We start from the raw sequence: 17,310 nt of genomic DNA on the forward strand, positions 1-17,310 counted from the left end.
ATATAAAATAGCAGAAATGAATGGTGGAACAATGAATATAATCAGTAATGATTTTCATTGTTGAGTGTGCATTTCAGACAGTTGTTGCTTATAAATCAGTGTGACGGCATCCATGTTCATTAACAAGTCATTTATCTGTTATTCAACTCTGAAGACTTATTTTTGAAAAACATCCTGCTTAAAGGGTGGAAAACCTGTTACTATGAGAGATTCTTGACAAATATGTGTAAGTATCTGGAAGAAAGACAGAATATGGCTGAGGCGTCAGTGTGGAAGAACTAAAGTTATATTCAGTTAATTAAGGCTTTAGCATGGTGATGGTCAAATAAATCAGACAGCATATTGTTTGTGCAAGCAGTTGCAGTCTTTTGTTTGTCTTTTGCCAGTTATAACCACACAGCAGAACAGATTCTTGGAGCAACTATTAAAGATGTATCATCATTAAAACTGACTATTCTTGCAGTCCCTGAAGTAAAGGCGTGTCTGACGCCTCTAAACAAAGGACTGGTAGTTAGGTAGCAGCAACAAATTTTCAGTTTGACAAATAAAAAGGAAGCCTTTGCCTTATCTTGTGAATAACTACAACAGATAAGTAGGCATACTAGTAGCAGTACTAGTAACATCAAGAAGAGTAATCAGAATTCATGTTTTGTTTGCTAAACATGTTTGGATCTGTCTTAAATGTGCTGGGCTCTCTACCTGCACATTGCACATTTCATTGTATATGTTATGGTTCATTTCATATTTTATCCTATTGTTTAATCTTTTGTTGTTTCGTCTTTTGTCCTCATTGAGCTGTGTTTTTTTCCTATGCAAGTACATTGAGTGCAATGTTTAAACTGGAGTCAGATTCCTTGTATGTGCCGACACACTTGGCCAATAAAGCAGATTCTGATTCTGATTCTGAAAAACTAACAGCAAAAACTGAAAGTGCTGCTATATTCAACAGGGTATCCAAGGAAGTTAAAATATATATATTAGGTGCTTCAAGAAACCTTTTACATGTGATTAGGTCACTCAAATATCCAGTTAGGTACACAAAGACCGAAAAATTGCATTGTAGGTGCTTCAAGTAACCTTTTCATAAAATAAAAATGGTTCTTTTAGGAACCCTGGACTTTTCTACGGTTACTCAATGACTCCTTTTACACAAGAAAGCTTGTAGAAGTGAACTGAGGTTTCTGTGACCAATATTCTTGACAAGATGAACCAAATAATAGACCACTCCAGTGTGGTTGTGATTAATAAAAAACATAATAGTTCTAGTTTGAGATGATTTGCTGAAAGGTAAAATGAATGAATCTGGAAAATGAAACTGTACGCACACACAGAGGCCTACCAGTATCAAGGTCAAGGTCAAGGTCAATTTTATTTATATAGCACGTTTAAAAACAACCAAAGTTGATCAAAGTGCTTTACAGACTTCTAAGCACTGCAAGAAGAACATACATGAACATACAATGAAAAAAAAAACAATATATATGCAGCCAGGATGTCAGCGCCCAACCGAACTGAAAGCCACTGAGTAAAGATGGGTCTTCAGCCGGGACTTAAAAGATTCCGTAGTCCGAGCAGCCCTAATGTCCAGCGGCAGGCTGTTCCAGAGTTTGGGGGCTGCCACTGAAAAGGCTCAGTCACCTTTAGTTCTGTGTCTGGATCTGGGGACCTCCAGGACCACTTGACTGGACGACCTCAGTTCTTTAATAGGTCTGTGGATCTGAATGAGGTCTGCTAAATAATGGGGGGCCAACCCATGTGAAACTTAAAAAACAAGAAATAAAACCTTAAAAACTATTCTAAAATGAACAGGAAGCCAGTGTAGCGATGCCAAGACCGGGGTTATATGCTCCCGCTTTCTGGTCCCAGTTAAAAGCCGAGCGGCACCATTTTGGACCAACTGCAGCCGGAGAGACGACTGATCGAGGCCAACATACAAAGAAGTACAGTAGTCCAGCCTGGTCGTGATCAGAGTGTGAATGACTCCCTCAAAGTCACCACAAGGAAGATAAGGCTTGACTTTGGCAAGCATCCTTAACTGGAAGCAACTGTTTTTAACGACAGTGCTAATCTGCTTGTTGAAGTCAAAGGCACTGTCAAAGAACACACCCAGGTATCACATGAAATAGACAGAGTACACTGACAAAAAAGACTGAGAAAGACTAATATTCTTAACAATCCATACTGATCTGCATTCAACTCTTAATATGTTCCACATCTCTCATACACTGTATGTATTCAACTGTTGAAGTGCCTCTCAGTTTAATCTCTTTTAAATGAACTGATCCAAATCATGGACCTTTAAAACTACAAAATTATTCAGATACGCTTGAGGAGAGGGCACACGCACGCAGACAGAGACACACATACGCACAGACACACACACACACACACACACACACACACACACACACACACACACACACACACCCACACACACACACACACACAAGTTTTATGAGTTTATGCATAATATTCATACATATAGCATCTTTCATGTATTAAAATATAATTTCAGTACAGACAAGTCATTACAAGTACATTTTTACTTTTTTAAAGTAAGCTTGCCATATACTTTAAAAAGTCTACTTCTAAACTGATGGCAGTTTTTTTTTAAGTGGTACTCAAGGGCTACTCAAAAAGTGTCATTTAAGTATAATATTTTTTCACCTGGGATGCACTGTGTAAAACATGAACAGTCTCTGTGACGTCAGCCATAGGTTTCTGACTGTGTTTGGAACTAACTACTACATACGACCAATAAATGCAGTATGCAGTATGTAGTACATACTTCATACTGTTTTTCATAGTAGTGTGCTGTATGAAACTGTTAAATCCATTTACTTCGCAGTACGCTCGGCCAGGCTTAGCCAGTTTCTGCTTTTGGAAAGTGGAAGTAAACAATAGTCAGGCTAACGGCAAACCACCACCTGTGCAGCATCCCCTTACGATGAGATGGGCAATGCCTATCTAAGGACTGGAACCAAATGCACCAGTGTTTTGAGGTGGAGCTAGTTTTCCTGGTGTTGCTTTGGAAGCATGATGTTATCCTCGTTATCCTTGCTTCAGTCAAACTGGGAGCCTTTTCATGAAATTTGACTGATGGTATGTAGGTTGTGTTGTTTAGCCTCTCCCTCAGCTTTCTTTGGCAGGGAGTTCCATCCAGCCCTCAGATTCTTTACTTCCTTTTTTTCTGTTAGTGTTTCCCATTACACAGAGCCATCACAAGATGATAATGAGCACCCTAAACATTTAATACATAGAAAACACCTATTGTTAGACCTACACAAAGTAGCAAGCTAGTTTGCAGTTGTTTGTGTTGCTTGTACAGTTGCATGAAAATGTTCTAAAAAAAAATCATTTTAGAGGTCAGTGTGCCAAAGGTGCTGGGACACTCATTCTTCTTATAAGTTTTCTTGGACTCTGGTGGTTCCCCGGCATGGATTTTGATGATCGCATCAAAACTTAAATGTAAAAATGTCTGCAGATTATTTCCTGTCAAGCAGCTAAAACAAAAAACATATGAACAGACAAAGAACCGCTCAGGTTTCACTTTATAGCTATACAAATCTGTGAGAAAGGCAGATAATCCTCAGAATTTGTGAATCTGTCAAACAATCAAATGCATTTTTGCTTGATAAAGAACTTAAATTAATACTCCAGCATTTAAATTATGACTGAGGATTTCTGTGTTATTCAGCTTGAAATTGGCGATGAGCGGGCCACTAAAACCCATTTAAGTACTGCTTTGGCAAATTCTTGACTTGTTTGTTTACTTATTGCTTACTTTGTGTGATTTCTTATTTATTTATTTTGTGCTTTTGAAATGTTGATTATCTATTGACATCTCATTAGTGTATTCTCCTTTAAATTCTTAATATACTACAGGAGCAAACACAACAAAAAATTAAATTTGATCTTATGTTGTAATCTGTTCCTTTCATAGTTGCAGCACTAACAGTAATTGGCCCCAAACCTTGAAGTTCCTTGAGGAAACTAGGTTAGGAAATGATACACCTAAAGTGGTTCCAGACCATGCTGGACTAAGGATTCATCAAAATCTTGATGAACTTATGAGAACGTTCATCGGAGAACTGAAATTTTTGAAAGCTTTCCGCAAGTGTGGCAAACTGAGGAACCCTGACAGGAGCCTCGAAGAAATACACAGAAATACAGAATATATTCAACAATTGTAAGTGCTAATTCCAGTTCCTGTACGCTTCATCCCTTTACACCTAAATTCCACCGGGCACGGCTGCGCAGTCGTGAACGTTGTCTTTCCATCAACTTAACAGCCTGTCTGTGGTGCTCGTGTCTAAACGCACAGCACCGTCCGGACCTGAGCTCTGCTGCCTGATCTTCAGCCTTCAGCCTTCATCAAGTGAAGAACCGAAGTGAAGATGAGGAGGCTCAGACGCTGTGAAGCTGTTTACTCGTCCTCCCGGCAGCCCTCACCGTCGTTGCCTCCCCCTAACTCGGCAGACAAGTGTGCCCAATCCTGACATGCGGCCCGGAGCTCCAGGGGCGAGCGGATGGCTTCATCCCCCCGGAGGACGAGACGAGACAGACAAGCTTTTCTACAGCGGCGACCCTCCAGTCATCCGGATGTCATGTGCCGGCAAGTCCTGGAAAGATCCTTTGAAGGCTGAAATGTGGCTCGCAGACTGACAGGGAAAGAGAGCCGCTGTGTCGGAGCTCCTGACGGCGGCGGGACCGGGAAAGCCGCAGATGCGGCGCCTCGACCTCGCACTCCAGGGACACAGAGGAGACCCTGAGATGGAGGGAACCGAGACGTCTGACCTGCGCCTGCCGTCTCAGTCCCTTTCTGTCAGAGGGGGTCTCTCCCTGCAGCAACCGACGATGGGGAAGGCTCTGACGGCTGTCCTGACTCCAGCCACGGTGACAGCATGGCTGCATCCAGGATCTTGGCGTGGCAGACTGTGATGCAGAGAAACATTTGGCTGCACGTGTCTCAGCTCACCCCTTCTATCAGATGGGAGCTGCTGGACATTCCTTATATTCCACGATGGACTGTTTTGACCACTCCTTCAGAGCGCTACAGCTCACCTGTATGAAGCAGCCAAGGAGGCAGGGAGCACCTAAACCTCGTAAGCCGCTTCGCCTTCACATGTAGCCGCTGTGGCTCCACCTGTCTCGACCTGCTCCACGCTGCGGTGTCCTCCCGCGGCTGCAGCCAGCTGAGCCTCAGAGCCGGCGGGAAAAGCTGTGTCTTAATCCACCTGAGCGAAGGAAACATAACTCAGTCCACTTTGCGGCTTCTTTCACACAAACACATTCAATCAAAACAGAGACTGGCTGTCACACACACACACACACACACACACACACACACACACACACACACACACACACATCTGTCAACCTGACGTCCCACTGCCCTTCAGACAAGTCTACACACAGTGAATCCTAAAATCACCACTAGACAGCCACTTGCTTTAAACATCAGAGCATCAAGGATTCCTGCATTAAGTGACTCCAGTTCGTTGGTCAGAATCAGATACCTGCTTGAAAGTAGAGTACTCTGAACATCCCTACTTTACATAATTGGACACACAAAAGGGCAGATAAATTCAGCACTTAGTTTTTAGTGTATTACTTAATACTTTATTGATCCCACTCTGGGGAAACTTGTTTTTTATAAAAAGCAAGAATTACAATGAGAGGTAGAGGTACACATCACTTCCACGTTATGTTTCAGTTGTGATTTTGACAGAGGCTACTGGCAAGAGAGACAGCTGGTATGAGGGTGATGGATGGTTGGGTTAAGTACATGTTGATGCACTTGGCAGGTTTGTCGATGCTCACTGACTGTTGCAGCGTCTGATTCTCTAAAATCCGTGTGGCATATTTTACAAAAAAGTATGACCGACATAAGGGTCGTCTCATTTGTTGAGATACTTGCACAAACTTTAGCAGGAACTTTTGGCAGGAACTCCATCCCTCTCCTTTGTTCGCTCGTTCCTCCTTCTCCATGTTTCATTTAATGTTCTCCATACTGTCTCCTGCTGGACCAGAGGAGAATTTAGTTTTTTTCTGACTTTTTTTTTTTTTTTTAAAGAGGTTCAGAACGTTGAAGTAATTTCTTAAACGGGAGGACAGTTGGAAGGAAGGGTAAAATACGGGGAGGATCCCTGGACAAACGGAGGGCTGACAGCCTTGACTCATAGTCACAGTACGTTAACTCTCAATGTGAGAGCAGAAGTCTGCGGTGAAAAGCACACACTATCAAAGACACGTAATCCAGTATTCAACAAAATGAACTTTCTCCGATGAATTATACTGAGTGTGAACAGGGAGAATGATTACAACAAACGAAAACTGTTGCAGTGTCCTGTGCTGGTCAATGGCCTTCGAAACTACATCACCCATATTGCATAGCGGTATATGTCATCACAACAGGAAGTAGAGGCTGGGCAGCAACAACGTCTGTGTATGAGGAGAACAGTGTGGTCGGAAAAAATGAGTGTACTGTAATTCAGTGTGTCTGTCAGAGAAACGGACACCTCCTGCCAGCGCCTATGGACGACGCCCAGGGACAACACATCGCCATTAGGAACAAATAAACCCAACGGCCGAGGCTTATCCCGCTGGACTGGTCACCTATGATGGAACGGGCGATGGAGCAGCTCAACGTACAGCTCAACCGGCTGACCCGGTCCCTCCGCCGGGCCAGGACCGTCGAACTACCGGAAGGTAACGTTACAGGATGTTAAAGGCTGCAGCTGAAACAGCGCGAGCGTCCACCGTAAACAACGGTGTTCACGTGCATACAGTCATTGTGAGGTGTCATAGCACCCTGCCTCGGCCTATGGCACTGTTAGCCACACAGGGATATTATTCATTATCTTCCTAATCTTTGTTGTTCTATAGATCTGTTATTTCCCAATTTAACTTTTATTAGAGATACATTTGCTGTCAGAGAGTCTGTCAGTGAGCAAGAAACTTTTTTACATCATTTATTGTCATTCCCATGAAGTCACATGTGAGGTTCCTTGAAATATTTAGCCTGATAAATGATTTCTAATGTTCAAAACACACTAAAATCAAATTTGGGGTTATTAAATAATGAATTCATAATCAGAATATCACAAAATACAGAGGCAAATAACGAATAAGTAACATAAAGACATTCTGCCTGTGGTGCCTGTGAGCAGGACACAGTACTCAGTATACATTCAGAAGGCAGGTTGTTCTTCATGTGCAGGTGTTTGTTAAAGAGACTACAGAGAGAAAACACTGCTCTGCTGGCACTGATAACTGTGTGTCTGTAGTGGTATTGGCAGTTTGTAGAGCTCCTAAAGCCCACTGACAGCCGATCCAGCTGTGAGCCGCCCTCATCATCAGAAACAGACCTCACCTTTCAGACCCTTCAGAGGAAAGGATGTCTCATTTGTCTAAAATCACGTTTCCTCATTGCTGCTCTCATGCTTATCGTGCGTCACTCCACACCTCCTCAGTGGGAGGGACTACAACGCCAGGATAAGATGCAAGTGAGGGAAACATGGTGCCATTTAAGAGACTTAAGATGTACCCGGAGTGACAGTGAGCCATCATGAGCGCTGCCAAGACCCTGAGACTGAAGCAGTGACACGGAATTGAGCCATTATTCATTGTATTGTTTACCCTTTTTTTTCTACCATCACATGTCAAAATGTCTTCTGTGAAAAAGGCCTATTTTTTATATCTGTGTCTTTGTGAGACATGTACATGGACAGACACCGTTCCACTCTGGGAAATGAATGTAGTGCACTAAAAATCCAGTTTTTCCTGTCATTGTCTGCCTAACATACTGTTGGTTTGGAGATGGAACATCTGTCAAGTTATGTTCTTCCTCCTCTGTTTCTCCCTCCGCAGACAATGAGACTGCAGTGTACACACTTATGCCAATGGTCATGGCTGACCAGCACAGGTAAGCATCAAACCAGACTGTGCAACATGTGCTGTGTATTTATGTTGGCACTTTGTGATCTCAGTGTTTGAGGAAGAGTGCATGTATTGCGGCATGTTTACCTGCTGTCAGTAGTAACAAGTCTCACTGTATTTTTCAATTTCTTCTGCACATCAGTTATCACAGCAAGTGGGGGGTGGGGGGCTCCAGGAAGAGCAGCAGAGGAAGGATTCTTCTCCCAGGGCAGACAGACATGCAATAGATGTACAGAAAAAAAAAGCCAAAAATCACAATATAAACAAATTTTGTCAGTGTCACCTGATAGGTCGAGCACCACAACCTCCTCTCAGCCATGGAGACCTGGAAGGAGGACAGGCCACACAAACACAGATGAGGCAGCACAGCAGTTACAGACAGGTCCGGCGGAGAAGAACCTGAGTGAAAAGAGAGGAGAAGGAGAGGCAAACTAGAGAGAGAGAGAGAGAGAGAGAGAGAGAGAGAGAGAGAGAGAGAGAGAGAGAGAGAGAGATGTGCACAGCTTGGCAGCTTGAAGAAAATCGGAAACAAAAACATTGGAAGGTTAGAGAGATTCAGTGACAATTGAAGTTTACAGTTTCAGTTTGTTGATTTCTCATCAGCAGGATAAATATGGACCATATGTACTAAAGTTAATAGAGTAATTGAGACTGAGACTGGCCCACTGCGAGGATAATGCTAACGGGGAAGAGTCCTGAGGTGTCAAACGATGAGCACCAACTGAAAACTAGAGACAAAAGACACGTTTTTGCCTCAATGAGGAAGTATTTCCAGAGAAAAGGGGAGTGAAAGGAGAGGGCCCTGCAGCCAGTGGACTTCTCTTTAACTCTGGGTACTGACAAGAGTTCTACATTCTGAGAACATAGAGCACGGGATGGGATTCAAGGTTCGATGAGATCAGACAGGGATGAAGGGCCGTCATCAGAAGCACCTGCAAGTCTGACCTGACATGGATAAAGAGCATTAGAAGAGAAGCTGAAATTGGTGTAAATGGTAAAATTTTCTAGTCTAAGTTATGAAACTAGTTGCAGAGTTCTGAACCATTTGAAGCCTTTTCATACTAGCATGTAGCAGAGACAGAAACATTCCACTGATGAAGTCTGGATGAAACAATGAAGTGAATAAAGGTCTCTGTGTCAGCCATGAACAGAAAAGCCTGCAGGTAGAAGGAGAAGGTAGGATCAAACGTAACGTCAACGTCTTTGACAGTTAAACTTTGAAGAATTACACATAAGGGTGACCATTTCAGTTTTATTGGATTTTTAGGAGCAGGAAATTATGTGACAACCATGATGTCACAACAGATAAACAGGCCTCTAAAATCATTGTTTGAGGAGTACTGTCAGCCCAAGAGTGGCAGTTTATTCTGTCACCTGCAGAGGTACAGTGAAGTTGTGTTGTGTTGTTTTCTTCAGAAGAAATTATCTGTTTTTTCTATCCTGTCTCTAAAGGTCAGTGTCGGAGCTGCTGCTCAATTCCAAGTTTGATGTGAACTACGCCTTTGGACGGGTGAAGAGAAGTTTGCTGCACATCGCTGCCAAGTAAGATATTCTCCTTATTTGTGAGTAAGCACACCCTTGAGTTCTGCCAGGACTGTCCCTGCTGTTCAGTGTACTGGGGGAGTGGGTGCGCAAGTCCATGTGAGGTTCAGGCGTGTGCTGAGTGTGTGACGACAGTCTGGCCAATATTAGCTTAATGCGTGTTGTCTGGTAAGTTACAAGAAACTTCTGTAAAAACAAGTTCCAGATATTATCAGCCACAAATGATGCAGAGGATGAGGGCCGTGTGGTTTTGGTGTGTTGAAGTGAGGCATCAAAATATCTTAAGTAGTTTGTCTCCAATATAACGTTGTTTTGGAGCCCCCTACTGGTAGTTTGTGTACAGCAGTTTTAGACTGTTGTTATTTTGTGACTTGACAAGATGTTGATATTCAAGAATAGATGAATGGCAGCTTTACTTTGTTTGTATTGCACCTTTCATACAAGAAATGCAGCTCAAAGTGCTTTACAAAAAAGAAATGACACGCACCAAGTACTGCACACAACAAAAGACATAGAATGAGCATAAAACAGGAATGAAATTGAGTGTAAAACATGATGGAGATTAATACACATTCAAAGATCATAGTGAAAATGGTAAAGAAGAATGAAAGTGGAATAAAGAGAATGCATAACATAAAATGGAAAATAAAACCACTGAATAGTAGTAATAAAGTAAAGTTTAAAATAGATTACATGGAATGCATAAAATCAAGTAAAAAATAACAATTTAAGAGAAGTACAGCAGTGTGTAAGTGTGAGGCAAAGCACAAAAGTTTCAGACCTGTAACAGGACAGTCATAGCAAGCTCGTGGGTAGTGTGTTCCAGAGCTGTGGGCTATAATTGAAAAAGGCTGCATCCCTTAAAATTCTTTTGACTGTTACAGGAAACCTCCAATAAACCAGCAGAAGATGATCACAGTGTTCCTGAAGGCAAATAGTGAACAGTATGAACAGTTGTGTAGCTCCTGACCCATTTAGGGCTTTGTATACGAGGAGGAGGACCTTAAAATCAATTCTGAATGTTACAGGAAGCCAGTGCAGAGCAGCTGAAACAGAACTGCTGTGCTCTCTCCTCTTGATTCTCGTTAATAGACGAGCTGCAGTAAATAGTGTTACTGTAATCGAGTCGACTTGAAATAAAGTCATGAATCAGTTTTTCTGCATATTTTTGATTTACAAATGGTCATTCTTGATATATAAAGAAAATTTCTAAGGTAGAAAAAGGGTGTTTCCATCACCACGAACATCACCACCATGAAGCTTAGATCTGAATCTCGTACAACACCAGCTGTATAACCATGGAAACATACATCATGTTGTCTAATGATATCGGATATTGGCATGCCTCGCCAATATCTCTGCATGGATGAAAGAGCGCCACCTTCAGCTTAACCTGTCAAAGACTGAGCTCCTTGTCATCCCGGCCAGTCCCTCTATACAACAACAGATCAGTATCCAGCTTGACTCAGCTCTGCTCACTCCTGCAAAATCTGCCAGAAACGTGGGTGTCATGATTGATGATCAACTAACTTTTAAAGAGCATGTGGCCTCTGTCTCTCAGTCATGCCGATTTCCCCTGTACAACATCAGGAAGATCAGACCAACTCCTAGTACAAGTGCTGGTACTATCATGCCTCGACTACTGTAATTCTTTACTGGCAGGGCTCCCAGCATGCTCGCTAAAACCCTTGCAGATGATCCAGAATGCGGCGGCTCGCCTGTTCTTCAACCAGCCTAAACAAGCACATGTCACTCCGCTGTTCATATCCCTCCACTGGCTCCCAGTTGCTGCCGGCATCGAGTATAAGTCCTTGATGCTCGCCTACAAAACTGCCACCAAAACTGCTCTGACCTACCTGAAGAAGAAGAAGAAACGCACTTTTTCTAATCACACAACACAATGCAATGTACTACCAGCACACACGCCATGCTTATGTGAAATTAATTCTCCGCGTTCTCTGCGACCATCCTTGGTCCGTCCTTCCTCCGTGGCGGACCAGGAGCGGTGGACTGCCAGCCGACAGCAGTGCCCGGGGACCCAGTTTCTTTCGTCACCATTGGTCAGGTGGTGATCTTCTTGCATGTTTTTAGTGGGGGGTTTTTTATGGAGGATACCCCAGGTGAACACGGGGAGAACATGCAAACTCCACACAGAAAGGCCCCTTCCTCGAACAGCAGGCACCGAAGGTAAGGTGGAGGCCCCCAGCGCCACAAACGAGAATTGAGAAGCTGTGAGGCGACAGTGTTACCACTGTACCACCGTGCCACCTAAACACATTGTAATTGTAATTGGAATGGTGTCACCAAGTGGCAGCATGTATAGTGAGAACAGTAATGGATCAAAGCAGTTCCCCAGTGAAACCCCCAAACAGATGTCATGTTTCTCAGACACATGATCTCCAAGCCTGACGAAAAACTTTCTCCCTTTGATGTTTGTTTTACACCAGTTTAACACAGTCAAAGAGACTAACCAACCGACTGATTAATGTTTTCGTTTGGAAAGCAGTTAATTTGCACTGAAACTAGCTTTCCCTGTATCTTACTAATGAATGGATATCAGTCTGTGGTTATTGAGTACATTACTATCTAGGTTGTGTTTCTTTACTAATGGTTTTACAGCAGCTGCTTTGAAGGCATATGGGAAGATGCCTGTTTGTGGAGATGTATTTATAATCCTCAGGACATGACATGAAACACTCCCAAATACCTGCTTTAATCATGCTTTGGACACAGGGTCAACACGTGGTGGATGAGTTGGTCCGTGACAGTCTTGCAGTTAATGTAATACAGGTGAATTTTCCCATGGTTCCATCCTTTTTACTCAATTTGTTGAGCTCATCTGTGTTCACCTCAGCGTCAATGTCACCTCTAATTCAAGTTATTTTGTTATTGAAGAACAATGCAAGTATGGACCATTGGGGACAGTGTTGACTAGCTGGTTCACAGTGGAGAATAATATTCTAGAGTTCCCAGCATTCTCTCTGTTAATCTTGGAAAAGTAATCTTTTCTTGCCAGACCTATTGCTTTGTTATAGACATTCATGGCTTCTTCGTATAACAGTGAACTGTGGGCCCAGTTTTCCTCCATTTTCTTCCAGCTGTTCAGCAGATTCTTTTCATCTCGTTAACATTGCTGTTGTTTAATCACAGGGAGATTCTGACAGTCCATCTCTTTTTAACCTTTAGTGAAGCAACAGTATTTAAAGCAGATGACATGGTATTGTTGAAATGTTCAACCATGTCATTTACAGATCAGTCACAGCTGCGTGACTCAAATGATCTCAGAATATTACAGAGCTCAAATTCAGCCATCAAGGAATCTCTTTTGATCCAGACCTTTGTTAAGATTAGGCTGGTATCACACAGTTATCACTCCACACTCAACTCACTGCTCGCTCCAAAAATGAAAAAATTGCATTGTATTTTAATTGGAGCTAAAACACTTGCCAGACTAATTCTCAGACAAAACATGAGCTCAGCAGATTCATCTGCTTTCTTCAAACACATCATTTCATTTAAATACCACAACCCAACTCAACTCAAACTTGAGTTTAATGTTTCTTTTTGAAGTGAAGCTACAGACAATCAATCAATCAATCAACCAATTAATCAATCACAATATGTTATTTCTTGAAAACAACAAGTTTAATCAACAGAGCTGTTCTCTCTGTCTTTCCGTTAGCAGTCATTTGTGTCTTGTGTGTGTTGCTCTCTGTCCAGCTGTGGGTCTGTGGAGTGTCTGGTTCTGCTGCTGAAGAGAGGAGCCAACCCCAACTACCAGGACATTTCAGGCTGTACCCCTCTGCACCTGGCTGCTCGGAACGGGTAGGAAGAGTCAGAGTCTTATACTGCATTCAGCCTCTGTTTGCAGGTTCACTTATAATTCAAGGTCTTGTGACACAGTAACTTCACTTTTGGACATCCTGGGATGTCTAAATGCTGGACATTTCTAGTTATTTGCTCATTTCGTTATCTCCAACCTGCTTAACATAAATAGACCTTGTGGACAAACAAAACGTATGTTTACATTCATTACAACTCACCAAACACATTGTGTGAATGACTGAGGTCCAGCGAAGTGCTGAAGGCATTTCCTTCCTCAGAAATCATCAAACAATGCAATATTATCAAATACTGCATTGTTTACATCTGTGTTGACCATTGCTATGTTTCTTGGTGCATTACCTCTACCTTTAACTCTCCTATGGAAATGCTGCCAGTGGATTAGTGTGTCAGACGATATGAGCCCTGATGTAGGCTCCTCAATGATTACTCCAGTGATATGTGAAACCCCAGACACCCTCCAGCCGGTGTGGTATTAATGTGTAGACATTAGCTGCTGCAACATCCTCTTTAATCTGAGATCCTACAGCCATCCACTGGCTGGCCAAACACAAATAAATATCAGCAAACTGGCCCAGGGACTGGAGACAGCACAACATTTTCAAGAGAATACATCTGGATCTACATCTAGATCGATCCATGACTCTGACATCTTTTATTAAATGCCTGCTCATTAGACTGGTAGATGTTATTTGCATGTAGTCACTTGTAGTCAATGGACCCGACTGTGTGTGTGTGTGTGTGTGTGTGTGTGTGTGTGTGCGTGCGTGCGTGCGTGCGTGTGTGTGTGTATCTTTGTGTCCATGTATTCTTCACATTGTGGGGACATATAGCTGTTTACACAGTTACACTGTGGGGACTCACCTTCCTTAACAGGACAAAAGGCGAGTCCCCAATATGTAAATCATTACATTTTAGGGTGGGGTTAAGGTTCAGGTAAGGTTAGGACAAGGCAAGTAGTGATTATGGTTAGGTGAGGATAAAAACGTAAAGTCTCCAGGGAATGAATATACATCTATGTAATGTCCCCATACGCCTGTGTGTGTGTGTGTGTGTGTGTGTGTGTGTGTGTGTGTGAGAGAGAGAGAGAGAGAGAGAGAGAGAGAGAGACAGACAGACAGAGAGAGAGATGATACTGTCTCCAAACACTTTCTTGTGTTCCTGTTCCCTCAGACAGAAGAAGTGTATGGGCAGACTGTTGGAATATAATGCTGATGTGAACATCTGCAACAACGAGGGACTGACTGCTGTGAGTACAATGTGATCCTGTCATGGTGTGGTTATTGTAAATTAATATCTTAAAATCATTGTAATCAGATGATTGTTATCTGTGTGACTGGTGGTTATTTAACACCTGTAGTCAGGACAGTGACAGTTGTGCAAACCTCTGCTGCAGATCCACTGGTTGGCAGTGAATGGGCGGACGGAGCTCCTCCATGATCTGGTCCAGCATGTGTCCAATGTGGATGTGGAAGATGCCATGGGGCAGACAGCGCTACATGTAGCCTGTCAGAATGGACACAAAACTGTGAGCAAATTCGAAAATACCTCTTTTATTGAAAAATGATGTACTGTATGTATTTTTAGCCCTGATGTTTAGAGTATGGGGCTCAAAGTTTGGCAACAGAAGTCGACCTTTGGCTTAGCTCAGGCCACTTTAGTCCAGGTGGGTGTTAGGAGCAGCATGGCTGCTTGTTAGGCTTTCAGGACTTAATGGCCTGTAGTTTGAGGGTAGTAAATGTTAGGTAGTTTTGCCTCAGTAAGATCACTGTGGGAAATTTATTTCGTTTACTACTTTCTTGTTCCCTCATAATACTTTTTGCATTCTCTTTGATCCGGATTTCTTGGGGAACTCGGCATCACCCATAGCCACTGGGTGTGGCAACAGCACACTGGCTGGTTATTCCTGGCTGTGGTTGTGAAGCTGAAACACAACTTGGCTATAGCTGCAGCAGTGATTGTGACTGGCTGGCTACTATTTATAGCACCAAAGAAAGTAAAACGGGCCAAAAACAGTGTTGTACAGCCAGGTGCTGCCAGGATTTGAACCTGCTGCTTCCATCAGATATGACAGATATGTGTGTTCAGGAATAGCTTCGCCACCAGGTCCAAATTAAGAACCCGCCCCTCAATCCAAGCTGGCAAATACAGAAAATTGCTGAAATAGTTGTATTTTGCTACAAACTCACCACTGTAACACAGAAGTTGTTTGACTATGTCTTGCTTTGCATCAGACCTGCAGACTGGTGCACTGTGCAGTATATAATTGTCAGTGACTGTATTGCAGTTTGATTGATTCACACTACCTGGCCCAGGTACCAGTGCCACTGGTACCACAGAAGAGAATCTTGTGCAAAACACAAAGAGAGTCTGCAATACTGTATGTGGTGGCACATCGCAGGAGCAGATCAATCTATAGGGAAAGATTAAGAGCATGGAAGAAGTACAGTTAAAGAACATTTGCAGAGACGTAGCATGAGGAGAGTTTTTAATAACCCTGTGTCTGTCATGGAAACTGAAGTGTCAGTTTTTGTTTGGGTGAGAAAGTATTCAGACCAGCTCCAGTTAGCCATCATTCTGTTCTTGAGCCATCATCAGCCTTACACTAATATGACTGAGGAGAGGCAGTCCCCCCTCAGCTTTTCTACATTTCAGGTTACATCTTACACCGTCAGCTCATTTCAAAGCAAGATGCACAACCGTTTGACATGATGGATGAACTTCTGACATAACATTCATTGTTCGTTTCCTTTTCAAATCTCAGTTGATTTATGCCTCTGTCCCTTCTTATCAACAACAGTCAGGCAGGTGCCATTATTTATAGACTTCCTCTTTTCCTCAGACACGTGTATACAGTCCAGTAACTCTGCAGGTTGAACGTGTTCATCCAGAGTTACGTACAGTTAGTTTCCCAGCAACCTAATACTACATATTAATACAATATATAACAATACAGTTGCTCTTCTAATTTCCCTCCAGCAGTTTTGCAGACCAAAAAGATCTTTTGGACCCTGCTTAGCCAATGCATCTTTGTCACTTCACTGCACCTGCAGAGGCCCTGCATGTGGTTGGTGTTAGACCCATTAGATACATATGTGTGACAGTATTGTAATGGTGCAGCCTTGTGGTGGAACCCTACTGTGGCCACGGCGTTAGACAGCCACAGCAGAGGGCACGCCCACTTGTGCTGTGCTCACAGCTAGTAGATGGAGCTCGGCCTTCCTCTGGAAATATGAACCTTCCTCTGGAAATATGAACAGTAAACCAGAATTATCCTTTTAGAGGGATTCCCTAATTTTACAGTCTTTTCACCCTCTGGATACTTTGCCGTTATATGATTATTATTCATATTGTACTTGAATGTTGTTGATTGTTGACATCTGTTATTTTTTTCTTGTTATCCAGTTTTCAGTTTGATATTTCCATGCATGTGATATGAGCATATGTTGTTTCTGCTCAGACGGTGTTATGTCTTCTGGACAGTGGAGCTGACATCAACCGGCCAAATGTCTCTGGAGCCACGCCTCTGTACTTTGCCTGCAGGTGATGTCATCAGACATGTCATTGTAATGTTGGTTGTTCATAGTTAGGTCTCATCTGACCTCTTTCACACTTCTCTTAACTGTTCAGAGGTAGAGATTCACTGATACATCTATGTTTCCAAATCTGTCAGACTCTGTCTTAACTCACAGGAGCTGGCTTTTCACAGTTATCAATTTACATGTCAGAATACTTAAATAATCCAGTAATAACCCAGTGATTGTCATGTTCAAACATCCCCACAGATGGCTTTGCATAACAAAGTGCCAGTATTAGATAGTCCATTACTCCAGTTGTATTGAAACCTTGTGTTGTTCTGTAGCCATGGCCAAAGAGACACAGCACAGATCCTGCTCTCCCGAGGTGCCAAATACCTCGCTGACAAGAATGGAATCACTCCCATGGATCTCTGTGTGCAGGTGAGTTTTTCACTACCTTTTCACT

General features: G+C 42.8%; 1 protein-coding gene across 2 annotated transcripts in view; it reads left to right on the plus strand.

The window, feature by feature from the left end:
* The first annotated feature begins 6,407 nt into the window (after positions 1 to 6,407).
* Positions 6,408 to 17,310, plus strand: part of hace1 (HECT domain and ankyrin repeat containing E3 ubiquitin protein ligase 1) — a 30,084-nt gene continuing 19,181 nt past the window's right edge. Inside the window, exons 1-8 of one of the 2 annotated variants that reach the window (XM_076736654.1) lie at positions 6,408 to 6,711; positions 7,873 to 7,927; positions 9,394 to 9,483; positions 13,204 to 13,308; positions 14,500 to 14,575; positions 14,723 to 14,854; positions 16,787 to 16,869; positions 17,189 to 17,285. In XM_076736654.1, coding sequence (XP_076592769.1) covers positions 6,621 to 6,711; positions 7,873 to 7,927; positions 9,394 to 9,483; positions 13,204 to 13,308; positions 14,500 to 14,575; positions 14,723 to 14,854; positions 16,787 to 16,869; positions 17,189 to 17,285 — 729 coding nt within the window. In that variant the 5' untranslated portion in view covers positions 6,408 to 6,620. The remainder of the gene's footprint in view (positions 6,712 to 7,872; positions 7,928 to 9,393; positions 9,484 to 13,203; positions 13,309 to 14,499; positions 14,576 to 14,722; positions 14,855 to 16,786; positions 16,870 to 17,188; positions 17,286 to 17,310) is intronic. The other variant, XM_076736655.1, reaches the window with a different exon arrangement.

The sequence above is a fragment of the Chaetodon auriga genome, chromosome 8, assembly GCF_051107435.1.
Source record: "Chaetodon auriga isolate fChaAug3 chromosome 8, fChaAug3.hap1, whole genome shotgun sequence".
In the NCBI taxonomy this organism is placed as follows: Eukaryota; Metazoa; Chordata; class Actinopteri; order Chaetodontiformes; family Chaetodontidae; genus Chaetodon; species Chaetodon auriga.